The sequence below is a fragment of the Pantherophis guttatus genome, chromosome 16 (assembly GCF_059756535.1).
Source record: "Pantherophis guttatus breed Tessera chromosome 16, ASM5975653v1, whole genome shotgun sequence".
NCBI classification, from domain to species: Eukaryota; Metazoa; Chordata; class Lepidosauria; order Squamata; family Colubridae; genus Pantherophis; species Pantherophis guttatus.
This window is the reverse complement of record NC_142078.1, coordinates 15,401,950-15,421,952: the sequence shown is the minus strand read 5'-3', so window position 1 is coordinate 15,421,952 and position 20,003 is coordinate 15,401,950. Positions and strand designations below refer to the sequence as shown.

The following is a 20,003-nucleotide window of genomic DNA, read 5'->3' as shown; positions in this document are numbered from 1 at the left end:
TGGCAGGCGGTATAATATGCCACTAGCGGTGTTGACTTATGAGAAAGGAACCTCAAGTCTCAACTCAACTGCCCAGCCTACCCCACAGGGCTGTTGTTTTAGGGAAGGAATCAGGGAAGGCCCCTGAATGCGGGAGATAAAACGCCCGTCCATCACCGTCATCATCCTCGCGATCCTCCTTACCGATCCGTTTATTTAATTCCACCAGCGCCTCGTACCATTCGTTGATTTCGGCCTTGGTATGCTTCAAAGGCAACAAAGAGCTATGAAAGGAAGGGGGGGAAAAAAAGGGAAGCGAAAACACCTTGAAGAGAAGGAGGTCTTCATTTAGGTGGAAACAAGCAAGGTTTGGGTGAAAGGAGAAGGGGAAGACCCTTGAAAAATTGGTAGAATTGGGGAGGGGGGGGCCCAAGGATTTCTGGCAAAAGGGCCACCTTTTCAACACGGCAACTTTTCGCTTGGCAACTGGCTCGCATTTATGTCGGTTGCAGTGTCCTGGGGGGGGGGGGTGTTGTCACGTGATTGTCAACCTTCAGACAAGCAAAGACCACGGGGGGGGATGGGGAAGCTGGATTCGCTTAACAACCGTGCTACTAACGTAACAATTGCGGTGATCCGCTTAAGAACCGTGGCAAGAAAGGTCGTAAAATAGGGCAAAGCTGGCTTAACAGCTGTCTTGCACAGCAGCGGATAGTTTGGGCTGAATTGGGGTCGTAGGTCAAGGACCGCCTGCGTCTTTTGGGATGGTAGCCGGCTGCTAGTCTATGGGTAGTCCTTGACTTACAACGGTTCGTTTAGTGACCGTTGGAAGATTCACTGAACAAATGCTTCCCTCAGCGACAGAAATTTTGACCTCAGTTGTGGTTGTAAATTGAGGACTACCTGTCATTGGAACAGTTCCTTCCAGCCTCGCTTGGCCAGGTCTGGGCCCCTCCCCAGAAAAGAAGCTGCATTCTTATTTTTATATTTCTTTATATATTTATATATTTATATTTTATATATTTTTTTATGTTCACCTACCCCAGGGAGAGTAAATGCTCGTTCCTTTTTTGGGCCAGAGATCGCTGATCCTCTAGCATGCTCTCCACTTCCACATTTACAGAACTTGGGTTCTGTATCCTTTCGCTTTCCATAAACTCTCTGTAAGATTAAAAAGCAAGCGTTGGATGAGGAAAAGAGGAGGGCTTGGTTTTCTTATTAAAAAAAGAAAAAAGAAAAAGGAAAAGCTTTCAGAAGACACCCCCCCCCCTCCAAAGAGGATGCCGATTGTAGTTTTATTTGGTAGGTCAACATTTTTTAAAACTATGTTCTGCAGAATCAGGAGAGAGAGAGGACCGCTGTGGGGTCCTTGGTGCTCTCTGAGCTTGGTGGACGTTTCATGACCCAACTACGTAACATCATCAGTATTAGAAGGGGTTGGGGTGTGGAAGGAGGTGGAGGGGGCAGAGGAGGAGAAGGAGAAGGACTGTGGGGTTCTTGGTGCTCTCTGAGCTTGGTGGACGTTTCATGACCCAACTACGTAACATTATCAATATTAGAAGGGATTGGGGTGTGGAAGGAGGCGGAGGAGGGGGAGGGGACAGAGGAGCAGAAGGAGGAGGAGGATGGAGTGGTTTACTCAAATGTAGCCAACTTGATGGGAAAGATGGAAGGCAAAAGGAGACAGGGACGGCAGAGGAGGAGATCCTAATCTCTCTCTCTCTTTTTTTTTTTAATTTGATTTATATGCCGCCCTTCTCCGGAGACTCAGGGCGGCTTACAGTGCGTTAAGCAATAGCCTTCATACTTTTGTATATATTTATACGAAGTCAGCTTATTGCCCCCACAATCCGGGTCCTCATTTTACCTACCTTAGAAAGGATGGAAGGCTGAGTCAACCTTGAGCCTGGTGAGATTTGAAGTTGCAGTAATTGCAGGCAGCTGATGTTAATAACAGTGCTTTAGTCTGCTGCGCTACCAGAGCTCGGGAGGGCTGAGTGCAGCCCTCCGGAGCTCTGTTTTCACTGGCAGAGGATTGCAGGAGGCCATTGCAACCAAAAACGGAGCTCGGGCTGCCACATTGATGCTGAGCTGGCCATGCCCCCTTGCACACACCCCCAAGGTCAAACACAACCCTGATGCAGCCCTCAATGAAATTGAGTTTGACACGCCTGTGCTAGATCATCTCCTATCCTGGACTGAATAAGCCCTTGTCACCTGCCATTTCTGGGATTCACAAGACCTTCAGCCAGGTTGCCTCCTAAGGTTAAGAGCCCCCTGCCCTTCTCCCCTCCGTTGCCACGCTCCTCACCGGAAACTGGAAACGATATGCTTCTTCTGCACGGCTTTCCAGATCTCCTTCCTCTCTTCCAGCTGATAGCGATAGAAAGAATCCCTCTGGAGGTCAGCCTCCATCAGGTTCAGGAACAACTTAGAGATCGCCTTCCGATTGGCCAGGATCGCTTGGTTGATCATCTACGAGTAGATAGGGGGCAGCCCGTTAGGTTGATCGGCGCCCCCCCCGACTTACAACCACTTGCTTAGTGACCGTTCGAAAGTTACAACGGCGCTGGGGGGAAAAAAAAAAAGGTGACCTAGGACTGTTTTTCACGTTTATCCCCAGGGTCAAAATTCAAAGGCTTGGCAACTGGCATGTACTTACGACGGTTGCAATGTCCCGTGATCCCCTTTCGCGACCGTCTGACCAGGGAAGTCAGTGGATTCACTGAACAACGGGGCCGCTAATTTCACAACGGCAGGGGCGGGAAAGGTCGTAAAATGGGCCGTAAAACCCGCTTAGCAATTGTCTTGCTTAGCCACAGAGATGTTGGGCTCAATTATTTTATTTATTTATTCATTTATTGGTTTGATTTATATGCCGCCCTTCTCCGGAGACTCAGGGCGGCTTACAATGCATTAAGCAATAGCCTTCATACTTTTGTAGATACCTACTTAGTAGGACTTTCGGCCCCCCTAAGCGGTGTTCTTTTTTTATACAAAGTCAGCTTATTGCCCCCACAATCCGGGTCCTCATTTTACCTACCTCGAAAGGATGGAAGGCTGAGTCAACCTTGAGCCTGGTGAGATTTGAACTCGCAGTAATTGCAGGCAGCTAAGTGCTACTTAACAGCACTTTAGTCCGCTGCACCACCAAGGCTCTTATTATTATGCTCAGAAGTAGAATATATGTATGTTTAAAGTTGTGACCCCAGGACACTGCAACCATCATAAATGCCTGCCACTTGCCCGGCATCCGAATTTGCTCACCTGACCACGGATTACTACGACGGCCGTAATTTGGAAAACCGGTCACTTTTTATAATGCCGTCGTAACTCGGAACCATCAGTAAATGAATGGTGGTAAGCCAAGGATTACCTGTATGATGTTTCAATGGATTCTTGCTGTAGACACACACACACACACACACACACCCAGATCACAAAGGGAAGGATTTTACCATGGCTTCCTTGTGTACGAATCTGTGGACATCCGAGGATAAGTGATAGGCTGTGTCCTCTAGCATCTTGGTGTATTTGCTCAAGACGAATGTGATCTGGAAATGCAAACGACGGAGAAGAAGGTAAGAGGAGAGCAGGGTTGGAAGAGACCTCGCAGGTTTTCAACTCCCTGCTCAAGCAGGACATCCTTTATCAGTGGTGGCTAATGTTTTGCCGCCGCGTGCCAAAAGCGGGGAAGCTCAGTGGGGTCGCGCGCGTGCGACACCCATAATTCACTGCCGCCCCACGCATGCGCGCGACCCCACTGAGCTTCCCCACCCCACCCCACTCCCCCCCAGAGAAAGCGTCTGGAGCCTGGGGAGGGCGAAAACAGCCTTCCTCACCCGTCTGGAGGCCAGAAATGGCTCGTTTCCTGACTTCCGGTGGGCCCAGAAGGCCTGAAAATGAGCTGGCCGGTGCGCGCATGCACGCTGGAGCTGACCTAGGGAAATGCTTGCGTGCCCACAGATATGGCTCCATAGGTTTGCCTTCACGGTCCTATACCATTCAATTGATTCTTGGCGCAGTGGTTAGAATGCAGTACTGCAGGCTACTTCTGCTGACTGCCGGCTCTCAGCAGTTCAGCAGTTCGATCCTGACCGGCTTGAGGTTGATTCAACCTTCCATCCTTCCAAGGTGGGTTAAATGAGGACCCAAATTGTTGGGGGGCAAGATGCTGACTCTGTAAAGCGCTTAAGAGAGGGCTGTAAAAGCACTGTGAAGCCTCTCTCCCTCCCTCCCTCCCTCTCTCTCTCTATCTGTCATGCTCCTGTCGGAGTCTGAATCCGAAGGGGAAGACAAATTCCAGGCAAATGGCTGTCCAGTGATGGAACGCTCACAGCTTCTGGAGGGAAGCCATTCCAGTGATTAATTGTCCTCACTGTTAGGATTTTCCCCCCTTTATTTCTAGGTTGTTCATCTCCTTGATAACTTTCCATCCATTGCTTCTTGTTCTGCCTTCAGGTGCTTTGGAGAATAGGTCGACCCCGTCTTCTCTTTAAAAATTTAGCCCTCCTCTTCCAGTATGACTCACCCGTTCTGCTCGGTACACCTCAGCCTGGCGTAAAGCGTCATCCAGTTCTCGAATCCACTGCCTTCTTTGCTGGGTATCTTGGAAGAAAAAGGCCCACATTTTCTCGAAGTCCTGCAAAGAAAGGATGCGCCGTGACACCACTGCATTCACAAGGGATGTCTTGTAACCAAACGGCGTAACGACGCAAAATCTTTTTGCAAATGAAGCTTTAAGAAAAGCTAATCACATGTTCCCTTTCTCTTTCTCCTTTTATTCTGGAGAAAGGCAGGTTTAGGATGCTATTCCGGAATTAGTTTTCACTTCAGGTTTCCATGGAAAAATGGAACCAAGCTACAGATAGTTCTCAATTTACGACAACAATTGAGATCCAAATTTCTGTTTGCTAAGCAAGGCAAAGTGAATTTTACCTCATTTTATGACCTCGTCAGAACGTCGCAAAAGGGGGTCACATGACCCCGGGACACTGCGACGGTCATAAATACGAGTCGGTTGTCATCTGAATTTTGATCACGTGACCGCGGGGATACTGCAATGGTCGTTAAGTATGAAAAATGGTCCCGAGTCACTTTTATCAGTGCCGTTGTAACTTCCAACGGTCACTAAACAAATAGCTGTAAGTTGAGAACTGCATGTAGTAGTTCTCTCAGAAAGATGCGGCATATCAGCAGTTTTAGAATGAAAAACATCCCGCCACGGGTAATTTTCTGCAGAAAATTTAGAAAAATGGCCTGGATCAAACTCCACAGCTGGTTTTATTTGCTCCCAAAGTGGGAAAATGAAGCACTGGTGACCGAGATTTTTGGAAAAGGAAGCATCCACTTACCTCTATGGTGTAGGAGATTAAAGTGACGTCATTTTCAGAGGCGTGAAAATAGGATTCAAAAGCCTCATCTGATTCTTGCAACTGGGTCAACAATAATTTCCCAGGCTTCACATAACATTCTTCCATTTCCTGAAAACAAAAGTGGTTGGGTTTTTTCGACAGATAAATCGGGACCAGCTTGGGTTCTGACATGATTACAGGTCGTCCCTCGATTTACGACCACAAATTGGGACTGAAATTCCGGCCCTAAGTTGAGACACAATCGGACCTGATTTCTCAACCATTTTTGACAGCAGTTGTGAAGTGATTCTTGACTTATCTGAATGGGATTTTTCTTTTTCTTTTTTTTTTGCCCTTTAAACTACTGGTCAAGGACTACCTTATAAGAAGGAAAAATCTGGCTTGAACTTAAAACAGCCACCTCACCTTTCCGATGCTTGCTAGTTCCTGCCTGAACTGGGCCACAATTTCTTCGTAACACAACTTTTTGTTCTCGTAGATACGCGCCACGATATTGCTGGTTCTTTTCTCTGGAACTGAAAGGATGGATTTCAGACAGTGATAAGGTTAAGCCCCGTTTAATTATTGGGTATTAAGAGGCTGGATCTGGGGAAAGGCTGTTTCCTGAACTTCTTAACAGGCACAAAAATAGAAAAAAAGAGTCAGATTGGAGAAGCAGTTTGGTCTAGTGGTTAAGGCACTGGGCTAGAAACCAGGAGATGGGGAGTTCTAGTCAGGCACAAAAGCCTTTGGGCCAACCACTAAGAGTCTGGGAGTTCTAGTCTTGCCTTAGGCATGAAAGCCAGCAGGTTCACTTTGGGCCACTCATCAGGCGATGGTGAGTTCTAGTCCTGACTTAGCCCTGAAAATCAGCTGGGTAACTATAGTCCAGTCACCAGGAGACTGGGAGTTCTAGTCTTGCCTTAGGCATGAAAGCCAGCAGGTTCACTTTGGGCCACTCATCAGGAGATGGTGAGTTCTAGTCCTGACTTAGGCCTGAAAACCAGCTGGGTAACTATAGTCCAGTCACCAGGAGACTGGGAGTTCTAGTCTTGCCTTAGGCATGAAAGCCAGCTGGTCAACTTTGGGCCACTCATCAGGAGATGGTGAGTTCTAGTCCTGACTTAGCCCTGAAAATCAGCTGGGTAACTATAGTCCAGTCACCAGGAGACTGGGAGTTCTAACCCTGCTTTAGACACGAAAGCCGGATGGTTGACTTCGGGCCAGTCCCTCTCTCTTACAGGGTTGTTGTTATGGGGAAAATAGGAGGAGGAAAGAGTATTAGGTAGTTTCATTGTCTGGAGTGATTTATAAAAATAATAAAGGCAAGATAAAAATAAATCATAAGATTCTTCTTCCAGGATCCTAAATGGGGCTTTGCAGTGATATAACTAACTAACTAAATAAATAAATAAAACCCAGAGGTTTCAGTTCAGCACAAACAGCAATGTCCACAATTAAAAGTGTTAATATTTACCGATGACATCGGCAAGGCCTCTGACTTCCCGCGCGGCAATTACACTCTCGCTCTCTTTAGCCTTCACATGTGCCAGAGTCATAGCCTCCCTGCCACAGAAAAAGGGGAAACGTTGAAATTGAGCTGAGCCGTTTCTTAGAAAAAAAGACATGTCGCCATTGGCTAAGCCTTCCCAGCCGGCTTCCCAGAAGCAAAGTCAATAGCTGGATTCCGCTTAACAACCGTGTGACTTACAGGTAGTCCTTGACATACAACCGCAACGGAGCCCAACATTTCTGTTGATAAGTGGGAACATTTGTTGAGTGACTTTTGTCCCATTTTGTGAACTTTTCATGCCACAAGCAAATCACTTGCCGTTGTTCAGTTAGTCCAGGGGTCGGCAACCTTAAATACTCAGAGCCACAAAGGTCCTAACCGGAAGCCCCTCACCATAGAGCCTCCTCCTAGCGTGGCATCCTTTTTCCTCTGCCGACCAGAAGTCCGGTTCCCCCACCATAGAGTCTCCTCCTAGCGCGGCGTCCTTTTTCCTCCACCTGTCCTAACCGAAAGCCCTATCAATTGTAGAGCCAACTGGCGACAGGGAGCCGCAGCAGAGGGATGAAAGAGCCACATGCGGCTCCAGAGCCTCGGGTTGCCGACCCCTGAGTTAGTCACACGGTTAAGTGAATCCCCATTAACTTTGTCAAGAAGGTTGCAAAAGAGGATCACATGACACCGGGACACTACAACCGTCATAAATACGAGTCAGTGGCCAAGAGTCCTACGGTAATTTTGATCACGTGACCATGGAGATGCTGCAACGGTCATCAGAGTGAAAAACGGTAGTAAGCCACTTTTTTTTTAAGTGCCGCTATAACTTCGAACGGTCCCTAAATGAACTGTTGTATGTCGAGGACTACTTGCAGTGATTCACTTAACAACCGTGGCAAAAGGGTCGTAAAATTGGTTGTGATTCACTTAAAACCCACTTTGCTTAGCCGCAAAGTCTCCATTCTGCTCATGTTGACCTTCCTTACTTGTACTGCACTGGATTTTCAGTGAGCTGATCGTTGGGCATTGCCTCGATCCACATCTGTTGGCGTTCGGACAAGAATCCATAGCTGGCTCTTTTTTCCAAATCTCTCACCAACGGGATCTTTCCTGGAAGGACTTTGTGCTGGGTGATCTTGCTCCTAGCCCGCCCCAGAGCGTGCACCAGGTTGATCTTGGCAAAGGAAAACAGAAAAGAGAAGAAAAAGAGAAGTGGCTGAGATTATTATTATTATTATTATTATTATTATTATTATTATTATTATTATTACATTTATTTACTAGCTATTTTGCCACAGAGATACTCTAGGCAGCTCACAACCATGAACCAAAACAAAGAAGCAAAAAGGAAATTTAAACAAAACAAAGATAAGAAAACAAGGAAAAAGAACAAGAATACATTGATAAGACTAGTAAAATGACAAAACTGGCCACTTTGATTAAAGATAAATTTTTTTGGCTATTGTTCTTTCTAGATGGAGAGCACCTTGGGACATTTTGCATGATAAAGATAAAAATGAAGTTTTGATTCTGGGATTTGATGATTAGATTTGTTGTGTCTACAGAAATACTGGATGTGGTTGGGAGTTTTATATGTTTATGTCTTATGTTTTCCTTAAATTCAAAAACAGATGATTACACATATTTGATTACAGAAGTATCTAGTACTGTTATGTGCATTTGTAGAACTCTAATTATGCATTTATGCATTCTATGTTTTATTTAGAGTAAGAGACTGGGATGTAATATATTGGTGTTATTAGTTGATTCTTAGGTATGAACCTTTTTTTAAGTTAGCTTTGCATCTTTGCATACAAGAGATTATTTTATTCTATGATTATAACTAAAGGAAGTCAGAAGCAATATTTTAATGTCCTTTTGTGTGTGTATATCGTTATTTAAACTTTCCATTGCCCCCTCCCTATTTTTCATTTTTTGTCATAATCTTGTATTTTAACCGTCTATTTTTGAAATTTAATTCTAAAAGGAAGGAAGGAAAGAAGGAAACAAGGATATGGGAATGAAGGAGGGAGGAAGGGAGGGAGGGAGGGAGGGGTAGGAAGAAAATCAGACAGGCAGGAAGGAGAATAGAACGAAAGAAGGTGGAGGGAAGGAGGAAGAAAGGAAAGAAAAAGATGAGAAAGAGAGAAGGAAGCAAGGGAGGGTGCGAAGAAGGAATAAAAGGAAGAAATAAATATACAGAATAAAAGAAAGGAAGAGAGGGCTACGAAGAAAGGCAGGCAGGCAGGAGAATAGAGAGAAAGAAAGGAGGTGGAGGAAGGAAGGGGGGGTAGGAAGAGGCAGGCAGGAGAATAGAGAGAAAGAAAGAAGGTGGAGGGAGGGAAGGAGGGAGGAAGAAAGGAAGGAAGGAAAAGGATGAGAAAGAAGCAAGGGAAGGTAGGAAGAAGGAATAAAAGAAAGGAAAAAATAAATACAGAATAAAAGAAAGGAAGAGAGGGGTAGGAGAAAGGCAGGCAGGCGGGATAGTAAAGAGAAGGAAAGAAGGTGGAGGGAGGGAAGGAAGAAGGGAGAAAGGGGTAGGAAGAAAGGCAGGCAGGAGAATAGAGAGAAAGAAAGAACGTGGAGAAGGAAGGAGGGAGAGAGAAAGAAAGGAAGGAAAAGGATGAGAAAGAAGCAAGGGAGGGTAGGAAGGAATAAAAGAAAGGAAGAAATAAATACATAAAAGAAAGGAAGAGAGGGGTAGGAGAAAGGCAGGCAGGCAAATGGAAGGAAAGAAGGAAGGAAGGAGATGAGAATAAGAGGAAGGAAGAAAGGAAGGAGAGAAGGAAGGAAGGAGAGAATGAAAGAAGGAAGGAAGGAAGGAGATGAGAATAAGAGGAAGGAAGGAAGGAAGGAAAGAAGGAAGGAAGGAGATGAGAATAAGAGGAAGGAAGAAAGGAAGGAGAGAATGAAAGAAGGAAGGAAGGAGATGAGAATAAGAGGAAGGAAGAAGGATGGAAGGAGAGAATGAAAGAAGGAAGGAAGGAAGGAGATGAGAATAAGAGGAAGGAAGGAAGGAAGTAGAGACGGATGGAAGGAGAGAATGAAAGGAGAGAAAGAAGGAAGGAAGGAGAGAATGAAAGGAGGAAGGAAGGAAGGAAGGAAGGTAGGCAGGCATTCCAGCTAAAGTGTGCAGTAACTTCAACTGCCTAAAACTGAGTCTCTGGAGAAAGGCGGCATACAAGTTGAACAAATAAAATAAATTAAATTAAAAAAAGGGTGGTGGGGGGGGAGAGAAAGCAATCTTCTTCCAAGCCCCATTGTCTGAATTCCTTTTTTTTTTTTTTTTTTTTTGGGGAGTGTGGGGTGGGTGGGAAACAATTCCACCTTACATTAAAAAAAAACAAAAAACAACCTCCAAATTCCTCTTAAACTAGAGAAGAGGCCCCTAGTTGACCCATATGGGGCCACGAAGCTGAGGCGGCGGGAAGAAAGAAACCCTTCCATCCTTCCGGCTCTTCTCTTCGCACCTCATCGTCGAAGATCTGCCTGTAGACCTTCCCGCTGGGCAGGACCCGGGCGACCCCCACCGTGGTGGTGATGGGAAGCACGTGGGAACTCTTGCTGGATTTGCACATGGCGGGGGCGTCAACTCCCGGGTTAGCTAAAGGAAGCAATTAAAGAAAGCAAATATAATATATATATATATATATTCTCTCTCTCTCTCTCCCCCACCCCCCACCGTCCCGTCAGAGCCGGCCCGCCATTCACAAGGCCACCTCCAACACGCGTCTAACGGTTTCCATGGTAACCCCAGGCGCCGGGGACGAAGAGCGGCCTTCGTCTCGCGAGAACCCGCGGGAATCCCGAGCCGGCTGGCTTCCTGGTCCTCTGCCAAAGCCGTTGCCATGGAGACGCCACCGCGGTTGCTAGGGGAGACAGGGAGAGACAGAGACAGGGAAGAGCGCGGGGATGCTCTTGTCCCGGTTATGCTCTTTATAAGGGGGAGGGGGGAGAAGAATCAATTAACGGGTAGGGATAAATAAACAAATTTATTGGCCGTCCATCTTCCCAAGGGGTAGCCGTTGTCTTCCCCCTCCCCATTTTTTGCATCAAACCAGTTTGGCATTGCCAAAAAAGTGTGCATTTCAGTATCCAGGGGAAGGATACTGCAAAATCCCCATTCCCACCCCACTCCAGGGGAAGGATACTGCAAAATCTCCATTCCCTCCCCACTCCAGGGGAAGGATACTGCAAAATCAACATTCCCTCCCCACTCCAGGGGAAGGATACTGCAAAATCTCCATTCCCTCCCCACTCCAGGGGAAGGATACTGCAAAATCTCCATTCCCACCTCACTCCAGGGGAAGGATATTGCAAAATCTTTATTCCCACCCCACCCCATGGGGAAGGATACTGCAAAATCTTCATTCCCACCCCACTCTGGGGCCAGCCAGAGGTGCTATTTAGCGGTTCTCCGAACTGCTCCAAATTTCCGCTACCAGTTCTCCAGAACCTGTCAGAACCTGCTGGATTTCACCCCTGTATTTCACCCATTTTGGATCACGCATGATGGAGCTGAAAAGAGATTATTCTCCAGATTAAGGCGGGGGTGGGATGGGCTGATTTCAAGCTTGTCAGAGCTCCTGCCTTTGATTTTTTTGCTACAAAAGTAAAATGTTAATCAGAGCTATGTTTCTGCTCACTGACAAACCATCGGACATAAAAAAATCTTTGAATTCAAAGATGCTTCACTTTGACATATCAAACCTTGGATAGGTGTGCGTTTCAGTGACCACTAGTGGCCATGTGCAAATCCAGCCATCACTCTGCTAACCAAATAATTCCCTCAACACTGTCAAACTATTTACTATGTCTGCACTATTAATCTTCTCATCGTTCCCACCACCCATCTCCTCCCACTTATGACTTTATGACTGTAACCTTGTTGCTGATATCCTTAAGATTTATACTGTTTCCTAATATGATTTGATTGCTTATTTGTACCCTATGACTATCATTAAGTGTTGTACCTTATGATTCTTTATGAACGTATCTTTTCTTTTATGTACACTGAGAGCATGTACACCAAGACAAATTCCTTGTGTGTCCAATCACACTTGGCCAATAAAAAATTCTATTCTATTCTATTCTATTCTATTCTATTCTATTCTATTCTATTCTATTCTATTCTATTCTATTCTATTCTACTGAAAACAGGATAGAGTGAGCTTTATTCAACTCAAGTATGTGCAGCACTGCCAAAAAAGCCAACAGTTCTAGGCTGCATTAACAGAGGGATAGAATCAAGATCAAGTGAAGTGTTAATACCACTTCATAATGCCTTGATAAGAACATACTTGGAATATTGCATCCAGTCTTGGTTGCCACGATATAAATAAAGATGTTGAGACTCTGGAAAAAAGAGTTCAGAGAAGGGCAATGGAATGATTAGGGAGCTGGAAGCTAAAACAGATGCAGGAATTGGGTATGTCTAGTATTATGAAAAGGACTAGGGGTGATATGATACAGTAGCAGTGGTCCAATATTTGAAGGGCTGCCACAAGGGAAGCAAGGAGAGATCCAATCTAGAACTAAGGAGGAATTTCCTGACAGTCAGAATAATTAACCAGTGAAACAGTTTGCTTTCAGAAGTTCCGTGTATTCCACCAATGGAGGATTTTAAGATATTGGATAGCCTTTTTGACAGAATGGTGTACGGTCTCCTGCTTGAGTACGGGTTTGGACTAGAAAATCTCCAAGGTCCCTTCCAACTCTGTTTTTTTTTTTTTGTCCCGAGGGATGCACACCCCATATTTCCAGGAAACGTAGCCAAAAGATTCATCCCCAAGCCAGTTCCTGGCAAAATCTGCATCCTGTAGTATGTTTAACCAGATCAGTTAAAATCTAGGAATTTACAAAACTTAATGTCCAGTTTTGTTTACTTTTCAACACATTGTACAAATCTTGGCAATTGGATTCAAATTCAAATTCAATTTTCAAATTCAAATTCAAATTTCAAATTCAAACAGTTCCAAATACCAAATTAAGTCACCAACCAAGCTGAGAATGCAGACCAGGATAGAATGTTTAATGATCCCCCTCCTTGCTTCAATTTATTTCCCAGATTAAGAGGATAAATGTCATCCTTTCACCCCACGATTCTACTTAATTTCAAGTCTTCACTCCCTAAAACAGGAAACAATCATTTGGTAACAGTTGGAAAGAGGCAATCCAATGACTCAACTTTGGTTGAGAGACTTCAGAAAGAAGAATCTGCCACCCTTGAGGTCCTCCTCAAACCCAGGGTTGACCCAGAGACATCTCCACGTCCCATCAGCTCAGAGGAAAATATTTGCGGATTCTCTAACGTCCACCACATTGTTCATTCAAACCTAAATTGGGTTAAAACTCAAGTCAGTTTTCCACGTCTCTTTTTTTTTGTTGCATTTTATACTTTGATACACTAATAAAAACTTAATAATAAAAAAAAACTCAATTTCGGTTAGGGCCAGCTTTCTTGAGATCTTCAGGAAGGATGCGTCCTTTCTTCCGAGCTTTAGCCTTCTTCTTCTCGATCCTGGCCAGCTTCTTCTGCTGGATGTTTTTGCGACGTTTCTCTTGTCGTTGCTGCATTCGGTCTACCACCTGTTCTGTCCGCTTTTCCCACTTCCTCTGACGCTGGGCCTTGCGCTTCTCCTTGCGTTTCAGGGCGGCCTTCAGCTTCTCTTCGTCATCGCGGATCTTCACACCTTCTGCCTTATAAAGGACATTGGTCCATTGCATCTTTGCTTCCAACTCCTTAGCCTTCTCCTCATCTTTGGCCTTCAACTCTTCCAGCTGGGTTTTCCGAGATTCCAGCCGGTTTAAGAGTTGCTTATAATTCTTGCCTGTCAGTGGTGTTATGTTGCCTTTGATGGATTTTCTTTTATCCTCCTTCTTCTTCACTTTGTTCAGCTCCTCTTCTGCATGGACCTCCACTTTGTTAAACAAGATGTCAGGTTTGCTCTCCGCCTCCTGGGTCTCCGAAACCACGGCGGACGCCTCCTCCTCTTCTGCTGTTTCCTTCTCTAATTTCTCCTTCATTCTGATCTCTTTCCTCCGGCGTTTCTTTCTCTCTCGTTCGTATTTCCTTCGCTGGCGCTTCTCCAGCACGGTGGGTGACAGAGCTTTGGCACCAGCCTGCAAGAAAAAGGAAACAATCCAAAACATCATTTTGACTTGCTCTACACAAGTGGACAATCTCGTTCCTAGCACGATAACTCCAGAACCTCCACACAAAAAGACCCAAATTTGGAAATTCTGGGAGCTGCCACGTGTCCAACATCCATCATTAAGTGACAATCCTAGAAATTCAATCCTGTACGCATGTAATTAGCTAAGTAGAAGTTTCTCAGATTTGGCCCAGCTGCCTATGTTATTTTTTGCCTGTAAAAAGACTACAGGTAGTCCTTAAAGAAAAATGTATAAATAAGAATTTTAAAAAAAAGAAAGTAAGTACAGGTGGTCCTTGACAAACGACTATTGGAAGCAGAGTTTCTGTTGGTAAGCAATGTGGTTGGTAAGCGAGTCGTACCTGATTTTATGACTTTTGTGATAGAGTTAATTTCGTCGTACGATGTGCAAGGACAATAAAGGAAACTAAACAGTTGTTAAGCGAATTGTTAAATGAATCACGTGGTTGTTAAGCAAATCTGGGCTTCCCCACCGATTTTGCTTGTAGAAAGTGAGACATTTGTTCAGTGATTTTTTTGCCCCGTTTTGCATGACTTTTCTTGCCACAGTTGTTCAGTGAATCACTGCAGTTGATAAGCGAGTAACCTGGTTGTTAAGCGAATCTGGCTTCCCCACTGACTGCGCTCCTCAGAAAGGTTGCAAAAGCGTCTGAATTTTGATCACATGACTGCAATGGTCGTAAGTGTGAAAAATGGCCACAAGTCACTTCTTCAGTGCCCTTGTAATTTTCAACAGTCATTAAACTAAAGTTGTAAGTTGAGGACTACCTGTATTTTAACATTCCCCATGAGGATTAGGGAATCATTGCAGTACTTGTCCAGAAAGTCAATGGTTATATTCCCAGACAAGTGATATCAGCCTGAAGGTAAAATTCAGAATAACACTCATTTTCCTCTGGACCTGGAAAGCTAACCTTTAAAACGTATGTCTCTATCCTACCTTCCCAGATATTTCTTCAATTTTGTTGTGCAGCCTCTGCCGCAAGAAATCCATTGCGAAATTCGTGTCAGGTTCCTTTTTATTCCCTGGGTGGATTAATAAAAAAAGATTAAAAATTATAGCCCACCCGTGCAACACCCCACAACACACCCTTCTTATTTTCCTCACAACAATCCTGTGAGGTGGGTTGGGCTGAGAAAGAGAGGGACTGGCTCAAAGTCACCTAGCTGGCTTTCATGCCTAAGGCAGAACTAGAACTCTCTGTCTTCTGGTGATTGGCCCAAAGTCACCCAGTCAGGTTTTGCGCCTTAAGTGGACTACAACTCACCGTCTCCTGGTAACTGGCCCAAAGCGATCCAGCTTGTTTTTGTGCTAAAACTCACCTCTCCTAGTGATTGGCACAGATGGTTTTTATGTCTCACAGTTCTAGAACTCACAGTCTCCTGATAATTGGCCCAAAAATCTAGCCCACCTTCATGATTAAAATGGGACTAGAACTCTCAGTCTCCTGGTGATTGGGCCAAAGTCACCAGCTGGATTTCATGCCTAAGGTGGGACTAGAACTCACGTCTCCTGGTGATTGGCCCAAAGTCACCCAGCTGACTTTCATGCCTAAGGCAGGACTAGAATTCCCAGCCTCCTGGTTTCTAGGTCAGCATCATCTTCACCATTAGACCAGATTGGCTCATTTCCCCTTCTATCACATTCTTACCTGTAATGCCAGGTGTTACTGAGATTTCTTTCCCATTTCTTTCTTCTGCGCATGTGATTGCAGTAACTGACCCTGGCTTCTTAGCATTAGAGCTTGCTGGTTTGGCTGGCGACGCTTGGCTGAATTTGCTCCTAGAACCCTCTACTGTATTTTTCTTTTTCTGGTTTTTTTCTTTCTTCTTCTTCTTCTTCTTCTTTTTCCCGGTGCTCTCGTCCCTCAGCTTGCTTCCAGGCACTCCTTTGTAAACAGAGCAATGAATTTATTATTTATTCACTTGAATTAATAAAATGATCAGACAGGGGGGAAAAAAACCCCTAGTGACATTGCATAGAAAGCTGCAATTCGAGCTTTAAAAGACTTTTAATCTCTGAGACAAATAAGGGTTGCCTAAACCCCTACTAAGGGCTAAGACGCTGAGCTTGTCGATCGAAAGGTTGGCAGTTCAGCGGTTCGAATCCCTAGTGCTGCGTAACAGGGTGAGCTCCCGTTCCCTGTCCCAGCTTCTGCCAACCTAGCAGTTCGAAAGCAGGTAAAAAATGCAAGTAGAAAAAATAGGGACCCCCTTTGGTGGGAAGGTAACAGCGTTCCGTGTGCCTTTGGCGTTGAGTCATGCCGGCCACATCACCATGGAGATGTCTTTGGACAGCGCTGGCTCTTCGGCTTTGAACCAGAGATAAGCACCACCCCTAGAGTCGGGAACAACTAGCACATATGTGCGAGGGGAACTTTTACCTTTACCTATAAACCGCTACTGCTCTGCCCAACCCTTCTGAAAATAACTTTACTGTTCTGTTTGGAATCTTCCTTCGAACGCCCAGAGTCGCTCAACAGTAAGACTGGAGGCATATAAATTTAATCCATAAATAATAAAATAAAAACTAAAATTAAATTAGTGGGGAAAACTCAGGATGTGACTCATCCACGTTCCAGGATAAAGCAAGGAGGTCAATTGGTGTATCAGAAATCATACCAAACTTTCTTTTCGGCAGTTCACGGAGTTCCTGGGCGCAAATCTTCTTTGCCAGCGTTTGCAAGTAAAAGTCCGTGGCAACTAAGTTGGCCATTTTAGAGCAATGCCCAACCAAGATCAAACCAGATTTTGTCCGGAGGAAAACAAAGCCTCTGAAACGATGAGGGTTTCACATCGCCGTTCACTTCGCCACCGAGATGAAATCCTGTACAAAGAAACAACAACGTATGAACAGGGGGGGGGGGGAAGAGTTTTATCGTGAAATTCCTGCTTTTTAAAACGCAGGAGGGAAGATTCAATTGATAAATATTTTGAAGACTTAATGTCAAGCTAGACGAATGTTAATATCTATCATTTGATGTTTTATCTTGTCATTTTTATCATGTTCTATGCTGCCTGGAATCACTTGATGGAAAGTAAGTAAGTAAGTAAAAGAAAAAGGAAGGAAGGAGGACAGGAGGGAAAAAAGGAAGAAGGAAGGAAAGAAGGAAGGAGGGAGGGAGGAGGAAGGGAGGGGAGAAAGGAAGAAGGAAGGGAAGAAGGAAGGGAGGGGAGGGGAGAAAGAAAGAAGGAAGGAGAAGGAAGGGAGGGAGGGAAGAAAGAAAGGAAGAATGAAGGGAGGGAGGACAGAGGAAGGAGAGGAGAGAAAGGAAGAAGGAAGGAAAGAAGTAAAAGGAAGGGAGGAGGAGGGGAGGGGAGAAAGGAAGAAGGAAGGAGAAGGAAGGGAGGGAGGGGAGAAAGGAAGAAGGAAGGAAAGAAGTAAGGAAGAAAGGAAGGAAGGAGGACAGGCGGGAGAGAGGGAAGAAAGGAAGGGAGGGAGGGAGGGAGGGGAGAAAGGAAGAAGGAAGGAAGGAAGAAGGAAGGAAAGAAGGAGGACGGGAGGGAAGAAAGGAAGGAAAGAAGGAAGGAAGGGGAGAAAGGAAGAAGGAAGGTAGGAAGAAAGGAAGAAGGAAGGGGGGAGAAAGGAAAGAAGAAAGGAAGGAAGGGAAGGAGGAAGGAAGGAGGACTGGAGGGAAGAAAGGAAGGGAGGGAGGGAGGGGAGAAAGAAAGAAGGAAGGAGAAGGAAGGGAGGGAGGGAAGAAAGAAAGGAAGAATGAAGGGAGGGAGGAGAGAGGAAGGAGAGGAGAGAAAGGAAGAAGGAAGGAAAGAAGTAAGGAAGAAAGGAAGGAAGGAGGAGGGGAGGGGAGAAAGGAAGAAGGAAGGAGAAGGAAGGGAGGGAGGGGAGAAAGAAAGAAGGAAGGAAAGAAGTAAGGAAGAAAGGAAGGGAGGAGGGGGAGGGGAGAAAGGAAGAAGGAAGAAAAGAAGGAAGGTAGGAAGAAGGGAAGAAGGAAGGGAGGAGAGAAAGGAAGAAGGGAGGGAGGGAGGGAGGGAGGAAGGAAGGAAAGAAGAAAGGAAGGGAAGGAGGAAGGAAGGAGGACTGGAGGGAAGAAAGGAAGAAAAGAAAGAAAGAAAGGAAGAAAGAAAGAAAGAAAGAAAGAAAGAAAGAAAGAAAGAAAGAAAGAAAGAAAGAAAAAGAAAGAAAGAAGGGCAAGGTCGATAGATCAGTTAGCAAGCCAAACCCCCAAATTCCCTGCCCAAGGAGGCTTCGGGGGGGCTGGGGAGAGAAATCCCATCACCTGCTGGGGGGATCCGGAGCGAGCCTGATCAGGATCGAGGGCGCAAAAGCAGGGCGCAGTCCAGCAGCCGCTTCGCCCCCACGTGGCTGGAGAGGCAGGCAGGCAGGCTCTCCAATCGATCCATCCACCCATCCTATCCGATCCCTTTGCAACCCAGCTCGGGGCTCGATCCCTGCAGCCTGGGGAGGTTATGGGATGGCAGAGGGGTTGGGGCCAAGGCAGGGGAAGGGGCGGAGCAAAAGAAAAGCAGGGGAGGGGCCAAGAGGAGGGGGGGAAGCTTTTGCGCACGTGGTTGGGTTTTTTCTTCTTTTTTTTGCAATCCAGAGGATCGGGCTAGATATATTGGATTGGGAACGTTTTACTTAAGCAGCCCAGTCCTTTCAATAAACTCAGAGAGAAAATAATAGGCAAAGAGAAATAAACTCACCTAAGTCTTTCCCCTTTTTAAGTGGAAATTTTAAATTTGGTTTTAAATTATTGGGGTTTTAAATTTGGGTTCCGCCAAATTATTTAATTTTGTTTTAAATTTTGTATTTATATGTTTTATTCTACGGCTGTTCACCGCCCTGAGTCCTTCGGGAGTAGAATTTGCGGTATACAAATTCAATAAAATGAAAATGAAAAAATCTGGCTCAGGGTGCAGATTTTCCATGCTAGTTTTGACTTTTCTTTTCTTTTTTAACTAAGCAAACCGCAAAGCAGCTGGCATTTTAAGTGGCAGACTTTGCCTGTGTTTTTCTTTCTTTCTTTCTTTTTTTTTTTAATGCATGGCATCCTGTGAAGTTAAAACTATCACTTTCCACCCATTAAAAAATACTTTTGAAAACTGAAGAACTGGTCTGCACACATACACACGCACTCTCCAAAGGACTCACTAGAACAGGGCTCTGCAACCTTAAACACTCAAAAAGAGCCTAAGAGGCTAAGATTTGTAAAACCAGAGGCAGTATTGGAAAGAATAGTTTCCAATAAGAATTTTTAGGATTGCAACTGCTAGGGATTGCAACTGTCTATGCAAGAGCTTGCTAGTTTAAACGATATAACCCAGGGGTCGGCAACCTTAAACCACTCAAAAGAGCCATTTGGACCCGTTTCCCACAGAAAAGAAAACACCGGGAGCCACAAAAGCCTTCCCGTGCCTGACTATTTCTTGAACAGCCATAAAACTAGCATATGTAGTTGAATTAAACATTGTTTTCTTCTGAAACTTTTCTTTTCTTGGATTTATCCATGGTTGGCCTACCAGGGGATTGAAAAGCTCAATAAATCGTGTGCCGGTGGGTATCGCACATTGGCGGTTGTGATGCATATTTTGAGTGACAGGGAGCCGCAGCAGAGGGGTGAAAGAGCCACATGCGGCTCCAGAGCTGCAGGTTGCTGACCCCTGCCCTAGAACATAAACTAACCCACCCAAATAAAACTTACTTGGTTTGGTTTTGTGACCTCCTTTCAAACATCTGCCTTTTGCAGTTCAGTATATAAATGAAAGCTATGGCGAATCTAGACAGCGTACTAAAAAGCAGAGACATCACCCTGTGTGTACAGTCAAGGCGATGGTTTTCCCAGTTGCAATGGATGGCTGGGAAAGTTGGACCATAAGAAAGGCTGAACGCCAAAGAATGGAGGCCTTTGAACTCTGGTGCTGGAGAAGACTCCTGCAAGTCCCTTGGATTGCAAGGCCATCCAACCGGTCAGTCCTAGAGGAGATCAACCCTGACTGCTCCTTAGAAGGCCAGATCCTGAAGAGGAA

The 20,003-nt window shown here is 45.3% G+C and overlaps 2 protein-coding genes across 3 annotated transcripts in view; both read right to left on the bottom strand.

Moving 5' to 3' along the window:
* Window positions 1–10,622, bottom strand: part of CCDC180 (coiled-coil domain containing 180) — a 41,477-nt gene extending 30,855 nt beyond the window's left edge. Inside the window, exons 1-10 of one of the 2 annotated variants that reach the window (XM_087879962.1) lie at window positions 10,311–10,622; window positions 7,827–8,014; window positions 6,811–6,899; window positions 5,760–5,869; window positions 5,334–5,462; window positions 4,511–4,621; window positions 3,438–3,533; window positions 2,291–2,454; window positions 1,021–1,140; window positions 184–263 (exon numbers count right to left, since the gene is read on the bottom strand). In XM_087879962.1, the coding sequence (XP_087736088.1) occupies window positions 184–263; window positions 1,021–1,140; window positions 2,291–2,454; window positions 3,438–3,533; window positions 4,511–4,621; window positions 5,334–5,462; window positions 5,760–5,869; window positions 6,811–6,899; window positions 7,827–8,014; window positions 10,311–10,418 (1,195 nt within the window). In that variant the 5' untranslated portion in view covers window positions 10,419–10,622. The remainder of the gene's footprint in view (window positions 1–183; window positions 264–1,020; window positions 1,141–2,290; window positions 2,455–3,437; window positions 3,534–4,510; window positions 4,622–5,333; window positions 5,463–5,759; window positions 5,870–6,810; window positions 6,900–7,826; window positions 8,015–10,310) is intronic. The other variant, XM_087879963.1, reaches the window with a different exon arrangement.
* Window positions 10,623–12,706: 2,084 nt separating this feature from the next.
* Window positions 12,707–18,468, bottom strand: SURF6 (surfeit 6). Its single transcript, XM_034404374.2, has 5 exons — window positions 18,254–18,468; window positions 16,638–16,842; window positions 15,668–15,904; window positions 14,956–15,041; window positions 12,707–13,962 (listed from the first exon to the last, which is right to left on the bottom strand). Exons 2-5 carry the CDS (start codon window positions 16,729–16,731, stop codon window positions 13,276–13,278), a joined length of 1,104 nt encoding a protein of 367 aa, XP_034260265.2. The 5' UTR covers window positions 16,732–16,842; window positions 18,254–18,468; the 3' UTR covers window positions 12,707–13,275.
* Between the last annotated feature and the right edge of the window lie 1,535 nt (window positions 18,469–20,003).